We start from the raw sequence: 12493 nt of genomic DNA on the forward strand, positions 1-12493 counted from the left end.
TAAATAGGATTCATGATTGTATGACATGGGCATAAATTTTCTCTACTACGTCATTAACGGCGTTTTGAGCCATTTGTTTACCGATTTTATGACAGTTAAGTAACCGTAAGAGTAAAATTAACTAGGTTCTGTTAACTTTGTTCCAGAAAAATATTGAAGGATAAAATGTATATATCCCCATTTCATTGTGACCCACCCTTACATATTAAGTGAACACAGTCTGAGGCACTCTTTTTGTTTGTTCTACAGGACAAACCAGACAATGGCAGCCTGGTAGCTGCGTGAAAGCGTGGAGTGACTTGGACACAACTCACAGGGACCCCTCCCCTTTCCCAATGTAATTTAGAGTGAACGTGAAGGACGCACATCATAGCAACTTCCCCTCCTCTACCCTTGTGAATGCAAGTGTAGGACGCCAGCCAAAGCGGCTACAACCACGTGTGTAAAAATTATTTGTGAAATTTTCTTTCAGGTTTAGAAAAGACTGCTAAGATATAATCATCTGTTTATGTATCTTGAATAACTTTTATTTTATTTGAATTTGTGTATGTAAAAATGTATTTAATGGATTTGAGATTTTCATAATTTTACATATTTTTAAGTGTTTGTCTAAGGCAATATGTATGCCAAAGTGTTTCATTGACTTTATTAAATTTTGAGTGATGATGCTTAAGAGGCAGTGAACATGCCCACAATTTAAATAATTAATGTAGGTAATCAGTTTCTTTTAATGTTTCTATATGTTTACATTTCAATTTTAAATTTTCATAGTAAGTTAAGCTGTACTCTTGCTTCTCTTTCTGTAATTAATTTTTTTTAATTCATTAACATTCATAAACCAAAAAGGTTAAGTAGAGGGTGATGTAGGGAAGCAGCCTACTCACGCTGTAGTAAATTCACATCAGTCTTTCCATTGTGTGCCAGCCAGTCTGCTGTAACTAGCTCTGACGTCATAAATGTTGCGCAATACTTAAAAAATCAAGCAAATAACCTAAAACATTTCTAGCATGTCAGGAGTAATATTAAATTAATATGTGTTGAATATCAGTTCGATAACTTTAGCCATTTTCGAAATTTGGACGTTTTTCTGTAAAAATCATTGGCGCAACAGAAAAGAGCTAGAGACTTCAAAATTTATAATTGGATTCATTTTTCATAATTATTTAATAAAACAGTACTTTGGATTTCACAAATTAAAATTTTAGTGGAAATTCATGATTTTCTGGTTTTCGTCTTAAAACTTAAGGAAGCAAGATAGATTAAGTAGGCTAATAAATAAGGCTAGTAGAATGGAGATCCGCTATCACCATAAGGATGTGAGAAGTTTCATTTGAATACCTATAAAACTATAGCGATAGCGTATCTCCAAAGGGCCAGTTCAGAGCTCGTCTACTGCGTGCAGTGTAATTAAATTAATTCTCTCGCCCAAAATATTTAACTTAGCCACGTCAAACTTTTATTATGATTACTTACCTGTGTGTTGAATGCACATTTAAATTGAGAGCTTCATCGGCCATCAGCAAAAGAAGCTATGATTTATTCAATAACTTAATGTGGTGCATTACTAGCCCAGCGGCTAGTCGGGAGAGCCGATATGATCAGGCGTTCCCTTAGCCGTCCGCACCACGGCTTTATATATAAGAACGCTGGGCGAGGAAGCAAGTCCCCAGTTCTCTCCAGACGCTGAATAACACGCCATCTGTGTCGGGAGTCGCGTCGCGTTGGTATCATTGCTACAAACAGCCTCGGATGCCGTATTAAGTTACTCGAGATACGTGTAACCATGAAATCATTTTTGAGTGAAGTGTTAATTCTGGGTTGACTTTAATTATCGATCTTCAGTTTGCATATTGTCGTTTTTTCACGTGCCGCCGCGGGACAAACATTCTACCATTATTTAGCGTGGCGTTTGATGAACCTAATCATCAAATTATGGCGAGCATTCATTTAAATATTTATTTTGGACAGTTATAGTAGCATCAGCGCATTAGACTCTCAACTACTCTGTTAGTTAGATTGTGTGGATTATTTTGTTTCATCTGTGACTTTCAGAATACAGAACGTCTTTTTTTTCACGACCGTTTTTAATTAGAAATCCCGGACAATCTCCTAATTCCTCAGAGCTAATAGCTGTAACTATAAGTGTATTCTCAGATGAAGTGGGCACTAGGAATTCTAACTACAGGCTTCACGTTTTGTTAATCACTTTCTGGTTGCGAATATTGTAGTTAGAGAGCCAGTGTTGAGAACGGCGAAAGACAGCATAAATAACGGGAAATGCAGTGTTTCTACTTTCTTCAAACAAATTATATAACAGCAACATATTTCCCACCCGCCGCGCCACAAGATCTGTCTCCAATCGAGCACACATGGGACATCATCGAACGACAATTCAATCGTGGTCCACAAACGGTATTAACCATCTGTGCATTAACCGACCAACTGGGACAGACATGGAACTCAATACCATAAACTGACACCCGGCAGCAGCACAACACAGTGAAGCACGTTTGCATGCTTTCCTTCACCATTCTGGCGGTTACACCGATATTAATGTCAGTGTGTATCTAATCGTGATCCTATTTCCATGCTCGCGATCGGTAAACAAGTACTGTTGGCAAGCTTGGACAACTTTAGTGGGTTTTCTTGGCTGTTTCACACCAGGACTGCCCGGCACAGGTGGCAGTACGCTGGTTGAGGCAGGTATTATGAACTTTCGGTTCTTGCCAGACCTTGAGTCTGTTAATTCGACGGCTTTAACGACCAGGACATTTAAGCTGTTCTGTTTAGTTGACGTGCTTCGATTTATGGGTGTGGTAACAATACTATTCTAGTAAGCACTATCAAGTCTTCCACCTTATAATTTGGAGGATGAACGTCGACGATCGTGCTACGCACAATACTCATGGCACGTTATTTTTTGATGAGACGAGGATGTATTCACATCTATTGCTGTAGACGCTCTTGAGTATGGGTCTTACCCGAAACCGATTGTTTGCAATAAACTGATTTGAAAAACAACATGGTACAACAACGTTCTTCTTCGCAAGTAAAACGGCCCATATCTCAACAGGTATTTGTTTCAGAACATACAACTACCGGAACTTTTTTTCTGGTTTTTACCAGTAAAGCCTTTTGCAGGAATATGTGAAACATATGTTGAGCATTCTATATAACACTCCTTAACACGCAAGGATAGCAGACACATTTGACAAATACTGTCACCTCAGACACCAGTTTCTGCCTGCACGAGATGAAGACAATGCGAATATTTTTCTTTGCTTATTTTACTGGTTAGTGACTGTGTGAGAGACTTCATGGGGGCTAATGCACAAAGGTAAATGATAGCACATTGGTGACGACAATGTGCAATCGCACCCGGTTGCTTCTTATGTACACATCTGTGAAATCCATTTTTATTGTAACTGCTCACAGTGGAGACCACGCGATTGGTATGAATATCGCCACTTGTTACGAGATAGCAATATACAGTCAATGCATCACACATGCATGCGGCACTTTTAGGATGTCTGTGCGATCGTGGGTCCTTTCAGACAGACGAACGTGCAGAGAGTTGAAATGTTGTGTGATATGGTTCGCGTCTCCGAGGGCACTTGTTTTGGTATAGCCGTGCTGCCTCTCGAGCGTTTTCATCTGCTTCGCCGTGCAAAAGCACCTTGTCGTCTTGTTCCTGACACGAATAACGGACAAATCTGGTACTTAAAGAACGCTGTGTCAATCACACTGCCCGCAACACACAAGGAACACACCCTATGTGGTCAAACGAACTTCCATTCGTCAACGCCGTCTACCGTGGTAAAGATACACTACTGGCCATTAAAATTGCTACACCAAGAATAAATGCAGATGATAAACGGGTATTCATTGGCAAAATACAAGAACTGACAAGTGATAACATTTTCACGCAATTTGGGTGCATAGATCCTGAGAAATCAGTACCCAGAACAACCACCTCTGGCCGTAATAACGGTCCTCATACGCCTGGGCATTGGGTCATACAGAGCTTGGATGGCGTGTACATGTACAGGTACCCGTCCAGCTTCAACACGATACCACAGTTCATCAAGAGTAGTGACTGGCGTATTGTGCCGAGCCAGTTGCTCGGCCACCAGTGACCAGACGTTTTCAATTGGTGAGAGATCTGGAGAATGTGCTGGCCAGGGCAGCAGTCGAACATTTTCTGTATCCAGAAAGGGCCGTACAGGACCTGAAACGTGCCGTCGTGCATTATCCTGCTGATATGTAGGGTTTCGCAGGGGTCGTAACACATCTGAAATGTAACGTCCACTGTTCAAAGTGCCGTCAATGCGAACAAGAGGTGACAGAGTCGTGTAGCAAATGGCACCCTATACCATCACTCCGGGTGACACGCCATTTGGCGATGACGAATACACGCTTCCAATGTGCGTTCACCGCGATGTCGCCAAACACGGATGCGACCATCATGTTGCTGTAAACAGAACCTGGATACATCCAAAAAAAATGACGTTTTGTCATTCGAGAACCACGTTCGTCGTCGAGTACACCATTGCAGGCGCTCCTGTCTGTGATGCAGCGTCAAGGGTAGCCGCAATCATGGTCTCCGAACTGATAGTCCATGCTGCTGCAAACGTCGTCGAACTGTTCGTGCAGAAGGTTGTTGTCTTGCAAACGTCCCCATCTGTTGACTCAGGGACAGAGACGTTGCTGCACGATCCGTTACAGCCATGCGGATAAGATGCCTGTCATCTCGACTGCTAGTGATACGAGGCCGTTGGGATCAAGCACGGCGTTCCGTATTACCGTCCTGAACCCACCGATTCCATATTCTGCTAACAGTCATTGGACTTCGACCAACGCGAGCAGCAATGTCGCCATACGATAAATCGCAATCGCGATAGGCAACAATCCGACCTTTATCAAAGTCGGAAACGTGATGGTATGCATTTCTCCTTACACGAGGCACCACAACAACGTTTCACCAGGCAACGCCGGTCAACTGCTGTTTGTGTATGAGAAATCGGTTGGAAACTTTCCTCATGTCAGCACATTGTTGGTGTTGCCACCGGTGCCAATCTTGTGTAAATGCTCTGAAAAGCTAATCATTCGCATATCACAGCATCTTCTTCCTATCGGTTAAATTTCGCGTCTGTAGCACGTCATGTTCGTGGTGATGCAATTTTAATGGCCAGTAGCGTACAATTCCGGGGACATGTTCATAAGATCTTTTTTCCTCCATTACCAGTCGGAAATCCGTCCCTGAAGTTTGTCGGTTTTATTAATGTTCCCTCTGTATAGACACACTTCATTTCGGAGACTTACGTATAATGCAATCTAAAGTGGCCATTACGTATTATCTGTAATTCACATTGTCATGATAAATGAAATACAGGGTGAGTCACCTAACATTACCGCTGGATATATTTCGTAAACCATATCAAATACTGATGAATCGATTTCACAGACCGGACGTGAGGAGAGGGGCTAGTGTAATTGGTTAATACAAACCATAAAAAAATGCACGGAAGTATGTGTTTTAACACAAACCTACGTTTTTTTAAATGGAACCACGTTACTTTTGTTAGCACATCTGAACATATAAACAAATACGTAATCAGTGCCGTTTGTTGCATTGTAAAATGTTAATTACATCCGGAGATATTGTCACCTAAAGTTGACGCTTGAGCACCACTCCTCCGCTGTTCGATCGTGTGTATCGGAGAGCACCGAATTACGTAGGGATCCAAAGGGAACGGTGATGGACCTTAGGTACAGAAGAGACTGGAACAGCACATTACGTCCACATGTTAACACCTTTTTCTTGGTCTTTTTCACTGACGCACATGTACATTACCATGAGGGGTGAGGTACACGTACACACGTGGTTTCCGTTTTCAATTACGGAGTGGAATAGAGTGAGTCCCGACATGTCAGTCCAATAGATGTTCAATGTGGTGGCCATCATTTGCTGCACACAATTGCAATCTCTGGCGTATTGAATGTCGTACACGCCGCAGTACATCTGGTGTAATGTCGCCGCAGGCTGCCACAATACGTTGTTTCATATCCTCTGGGGTTGTAGGCGCATCACGGTACACATTCTCCTTTAACGTACCCCACAGAAAGAAGTCCAGAGGTGTAAGATCAGGAGAACGGGCTGGCCAATTTATGCGTCCTCCACGTCCTATGAAACGCTCGTCGAACATCTTGTCAAGGATCAGCCTAGTGTTAATTGCGGTATGTTCAGGTGCACCATCATGCTGATACCACATACGTCGACGCGTTTCCAGTGGGACATTTTCGAGCAACGTTGGCAGATCATTCTGTAGAAACGCGATGTATTTTGCAGCTGCTCGCCGACCGTGGCCCGTGTTTGTTACAACACGCAACTGAACGTCCGAGGTTTCACGCGTTAACTTTAGGTTACAATATCTCCGGATGTAATTAACATTTTACAATGCAACAAACGGCACTGATTACGTATTTGTTTATATGTTCAGATGTGCTAACAAAACTAACGTGGTTCCATTTAAAAAAACGTAGGTTTGTGTTAAAAAACATTCTTCCGTGCAGTTTTGTGTGGTTTGTATTAAACAATTACACTAGCCCCTCTCCTCACGTACGGTCTGTGGAATCGGTTCGTCAGTATTTGATGTGGTTTACGAAATATATCCAGCGGTAACGTTAGGTGACTCACCCTGTATATTATTTGTATGGTAGCTATTAGCTAAGGGTTCAGCTTACTCAGAGAGGCAGACAATATAACAGCTTAGTCTTTCGACTTAAGCTCCTAACTGATATTCTTAGACCTATGGTATCTTGCGTAACTTCGTGTTAACGCTGTATCTAGGAGGATAAGAGTAGCCGTGTACCCATTACCAATATCCGATTAGAATACTCACACTGAAGGGACGCTGCGGCCAGAAGCGCCAGAAGGAATGAACACATGCTCCCAGTTGTCATTTTGGCTACGTTCATTTTCTTCGCCAAGCCGCTGAAGACTGGTTCTCTCGCAAAAGATCTCGGCCCTCTGCTACATGTAATCGATGTTCTCATCTTATTTCTCAAAGTGAGGCTTTTATCTATCAGCCTTTTTATCAGCATCACAACTTCAGCTCCTATCGGCATTGTACATGGACCAATTATATTTATCTGTTGGTTTTATCATCGCGACTTGACACACAGCTTGCAACTCACCTGGGTTATTTGGGAATCTGTAACATGTGAGATTCCAAAACTGTTATCGGCTGCGAACGGGATACTCCAGTAATGATGAAGTAACACTGACTATATCTGCCCACTCCATCACTGCTGATCTTTCCTTAGACCTGATCGATACACGACTAGCATGAACATTCCGACTTTGGTAAAATAGCCTTAACACGAAGTCACATGCAGATATGTATTTTCGTACGTTGTGTTGCACGAATAACCTTCTTTGTGCTATAACATCTTTTGTCGTTCATATTTGTGCTTTTACACAACGTTAACAGTAGTATTCTCATTCAAATCATTGTTCACCAAGATTGTCAGTGTAGATATTAAAGTGAATAAAAGTACAATTTTGAGAATTTTCGTAGGATTATGAGTATTATGCGTAACATATTTCGCAATTAAATCGTCGTTTGGAACTTCATTCCAGTACGACACATTATAACTAACATATCATTTCAGATTTGTTTCTCCTCTTTCAATACGTATATTGTCAGCGTTTCTCATAAATTAACGCTATTTTCGTGTTTGTAATGGCTATAACCTCAAAACAAATTTCATAAAATTAGTAGCTTTCATCCCAGGTATTTCTGTTGCCTTAATAGAAATCTCGTTTTGCGTACTAATTGTTTCAGTGTGTGTATATAATCTCTGTGTGTGTGTGTGTGTGTGTGTGTGTGTGATTAAAGCTCGGATACTAATATAAGCAAAACTTTGCTGTAATGTATGAATCTGTATGCCCCAGAAAACAAATTGGAAACACAATATGACAAGGAATATTTAAAGTAATACTCACAGACACACAAACTTACGGAATGCAGGTATTATCTGTAATTCACATTCTCATGACTAATGAAATAAAATGTATGATTTGTAAGGAAGCTATTAGCTAACGGTTCAGCTTACTTAGAGTGGCAGACAATATAACAGCGGAGTCTTTCGTCTTAAGCTCCTAACTGATATTCTTAGACCTATGGTATCTAGGAGGATAAGAGTAGCCGTGTACCCATTATCTGTATCCGATTAGGATAGAGATAGATAAACAAATTGGAAACACAATCTGACAAGGAGTATTTAAAGTAATACTCACAGACACACAAACTTACCTAACACAGGTGCAACTGAAATGAATGTTTCATAGCTAACTGTTCAACCATCAATCAATAAGTAATTTTTCATCAAGAAAATGTTCAAAAATTGTGAAGTGTGTTTGCTCTCGCCTTTGGCCTCAAGCAGTACAAATGGGGATGTTCCTTCTTATTTGTTTCTTGTTTATACTCACTGTGTCCAAACATAGAAGAACAATGAAACCAATACTTTCTTTATTCACTAAGATCGGAACACAACTTCAAAACAGAATCGTCTCCTAAATTGTTAACAGAGAGTCTGTCGCTGTTATGAATTCCGCAATATAACTCTCTAATATTCCAGCTCACTGTCCATTGTTGATTTGTTATTATTTCTTTTCCGTAAGCTTCAGCTGGTTCTGCCTCGTGTTAAAGCTGATACATTCAGAAATCAGCTAAAATAGCGCCCAGCGACCTACCTTTCCTCATGCTAAACCGAAATCCGTACAAAGAAGCAGAATATATACATTGCTAATATTTTGCAACTGTAGAATGTATTAAATTTAGCAAACTTTTCATGCCACCCTTAGCATCTACGAGACGAAGCCGGTGGCAACAACCGTGCTCAACATGGTGGCGAGGTAGCATATAGCTGCTTCAGGTAGAGACAGTAAATGAAATCACTTGGTTTGGCCGCAACAATTCAGTGAAAAATATTATGAAACTGTATGTACATTGTTCTCAAAAGAATGCAACTATTCTACAAACCCCGCATGGGTCCTCAAAGTAACGAATGCAAACACAATTCTCGCAAAGAGTAAACTGAATTGTATGCTCTCAATATACAACTCCTTGCAAGGGAATAACTCTTCTATAACATCGGAGACAGTGATAATCGTCAATCTACAGCACGACAAATTTAAAAGATAATATTCGGTCCAACAATTAGCTTCCATTTAACGAAAAGTGAGCAACGCACGAGCTTCCGTTTCATTACGCGGAAGAACGTGGCGAGTATAAACACGGATTGACAGCAAGTTAACTGCGCAGGGATTTATAGTGCACTTCTGAAATAACATACATATTCACCTGATAGGCACCACGAAAGAAGGTGAAAATGACTCAGTCATTTTGTTCATCAGTGCAGAAACTGCGAACCGGTTCGCACTGACACCAAAACCAGACTACCTTCCAAATCGAACTGGAGGTCAAACATGGCGGCCCTCTTACTACTATTCGGATGAATTACGCTCTATACTAAAGCGTTGTAAGCCTATTCCTTCACTCATTATCATCATACAATAGAAACATAAAAAAAACAGTACAAACAGCCATTACACTCACCTGTTGTTGGTGTTCTGGTTGTTGTTGCTGTGGTCGTCAGTATGAAGACTGGTCTGCTGCTGTTCTCCGTGCTACACTATCATGCTTGCAACTTACATCCTTCTGAATTTTCTTACGGTATTCATCTCCTAGTCTCCCTCTAAAATTTTTACTGTCAATTACTCCATCCCTCCCACCCTCAATCCCCACCCCCCCCACCACCACCACCCTTCACCCAACCACACTTCCGTCCAATACTAAATTGGTGATCCCTTTATGTCTCATAATGTATTCAACGTTTAATATCATCAGTTATTATGCTGCTCAAATAACAAAACTAATCTACTAGTTTAAGCGTCTCCTTTACTGACCTAATTCCCTCAGCATCACGTGATTTAATTCGACTACATTCCATTATCCTTGTTTTGCTTTTGTTGGTGTTTCAACACACTATCCATGCCTTCAGCTGCTCTTCCAAACCCTTTGTTGTCTCTGACAAAATTACAATGTCCTGAACAAACCTCAAAGTTTTTCTCTCTTCTCCCTGAAGCGCACCGATAAAGTAACATAGACGATGTACTACATAGCTGTCACACTCCCTTCTCAAACACTGCTTCCTTCATGACCCTCGACTCTTATTACTCATGTCTGCTCTCTGTACAAGTTGTACATAACCTTTCGCTTCCAGAATGAGATTTTCACTGTGCAGCGGAGTGCGCGCTGATATGAAACTTCCTGACCGATTAAAACTGCGTGCCGGACCGAGACTCGAACTCGGGACCTTTGCCATTCGCGGGTAAGTGCTCTACCAACTGAGCTACCCAAGCACGACTCACGCCCCGTCCTCACAGCTTTACTTCAGGCAGTACCTCGTCTCCTACTTTCCAAATTTCACAGAAGCTCTTCTGCGAACCTTGCAGACCTAGCACTCCTGGAAGAAAGGATATTGCGGAGACATGGCCTGGGGGATGTTTCCAAAATGAGATTTTCACTTTGCAGCGGAGTGTGCGCTGTTACGAAAGTTCTGAGCTACCCAAGCACGACTCACGCCCCGTCCTCACAGCTTTACTTCCGCCAGTACGTCGTCTCCTACTTTCCAAACTTCACAGAAGCTCTCCTGCGAACCTTGCAGAGCTGTGAAGTCTGGAAAGTAGGAGACGAGGTACTGGCGAAAGCAAAGCCGTGAGGACGGGGCGTGTGTCGTGCTTCGGTAGCTCTGTTGGTAGAGCAGTTGCCCGCGAAAGGCAAAGGTCCCGAGTTCGAGTCTCCGTCCGACACACAGTTTTAGTATGCCAGGAAGTTTCAACCTTTCGCTTACTTTACCGCTGATACCTTCCAAATTTCGAAGAGTGTATTCCAGTCAACATTGTCAACAACATTCCTAAGTCTACAAATGCTATAAACGGATGTTGGCCTTCCTTCTAAGGTACGTCGTAGCTTCAGTATTGCCTCGCGTGTTCCTATATTTCTCCAGAATCCAAACTGATCTCCTTCGAGGTCGGCTTCTACCATTTTTCCATTCTTCTTTAAAAAATGCCGTTAGTATTTTGCAGCTAAGAGTTACTATACTGATAATAGGGTTGTATTCCCACCTGTCAGCACCTGCTTTCCCTGGGATTGGAATGATTACATTACTCTTGAAATCTGAGGGTATTTCGCCTGACTCACAGATTTTGGACACCAGACTGAACGGATCTGATGATGATGATATTCGGTTTACAGGGCGGCCACCTGTGCGGTTATCAACACCCATACAAAGACCCAATCTTTTTACTGTCCAGTCTCATCACTTTCTCGAATGATGATGAAATGGTGAGGGCAACACAAACACTCAGTCCCTGAGCAGAGAAAATCCCCGTCCCGGCCGGAATCGAAACCGGAGCGTCGGTGCTAGCCACTAGACTATGAGCTGTGGATGGAACAATTTTGTCATACCTGGTTCTCCCAAGGATGTCAGTAGTTCTGACAGAATTTCGTCTACTCCCGAGGCTTTGTTTCGACTTGGGTCTTCCAGTGCTCTGTCAAATTCTTCTCACAGTATCTTATCTCTCAACTCATATTCACCTACGTCCTCTTCCATTCCTATAATAATGCCTTCAAGTTCATCTCCCTTATATAGAGCCTGTATACTGCTTCTACCTTTCAACTTTTCTTTCTTTGCTTGCCGTTGGCCTCCCAGCAAATTTCTTGATGTTCATACATCTGCCTCTCTTTTCTCCAAAGACCTCTTTAATTCTTCTGTACGTGGTATGTATCTTTCCCCTACAGAAATATATTTCTAATTCCTTACTTTTGTTTTCTATCCATTCCTGCTAGGATATTTTGCTCTTCCTCTCAATCTCATTTTTAGATTTTCTATTCCTTTTCGCCTGCTTCATTTGCTCCATTTTTATGCTATCTTCTTTTATCAATTAAATTCAACATCTCCTGTATTATCCAAGGATCCTCTGCTACCTGAACTATTTCATCTCTCAAGCTATCCATTCATCTTCTACTGTATTCCTTCCCTCTGTTGTCAATCTTTGCCTGATGGTCCCTCTGAAACTCTCCCTAATCTGTGGTTCTTTCAATTTATCCAGATCCTATCTCCTTAATTTTCTGCCTTTTTGCAATTTGTTACACTCACCTACTCTCTAAGAATACATAAACGGCACAGCTCCCACATATTAGCAAAGAAAGGGTCCCGTGTGCACGGAGGCAGAACACCCATTCCGACAGGTGCCTGAACACACCCAGTGCGGTTTCCCAGCCAAAGATGCCGTATGACGTGTTTTTATACACTCATGTGCCAAAACATTATGATGACCTACATCCAGCGTGTTGGCCCACGCCAAACCGCAATCCTGCAGCTATTCTGAGTGGTATAGATTCAACAAATTTTTGTTAGGTTC

At 41.8% G+C, this 12493-nt stretch overlaps 1 protein-coding gene across 1 annotated transcript in view; it reads right to left on the bottom strand.

Annotated features, from left to right (window-relative positions):
* LOC126260264 (uncharacterized) overlaps nt 1-7017 on the bottom strand; it is an 81120-nt gene extending 74103 nt beyond the window's left edge. The window contains exon 1 of the mRNA XM_049957593.1: nt 6903-7017. Within this exon, the coding sequence (XP_049813550.1) occupies nt 6903-6978 (76 nt within the window). The 5' untranslated portion in view covers nt 6979-7017. The remainder of the gene's footprint in view (nt 1-6902) is intronic.
* Nucleotides 7018-12493: the final 5476 nt, after the last annotated feature.

This window comes from Schistocerca nitens, chromosome 5 (genome assembly GCF_023898315.1).
Source record: "Schistocerca nitens isolate TAMUIC-IGC-003100 chromosome 5, iqSchNite1.1, whole genome shotgun sequence".
Taxonomy (NCBI): domain Eukaryota; kingdom Metazoa; phylum Arthropoda; class Insecta; order Orthoptera; family Acrididae; genus Schistocerca; species Schistocerca nitens.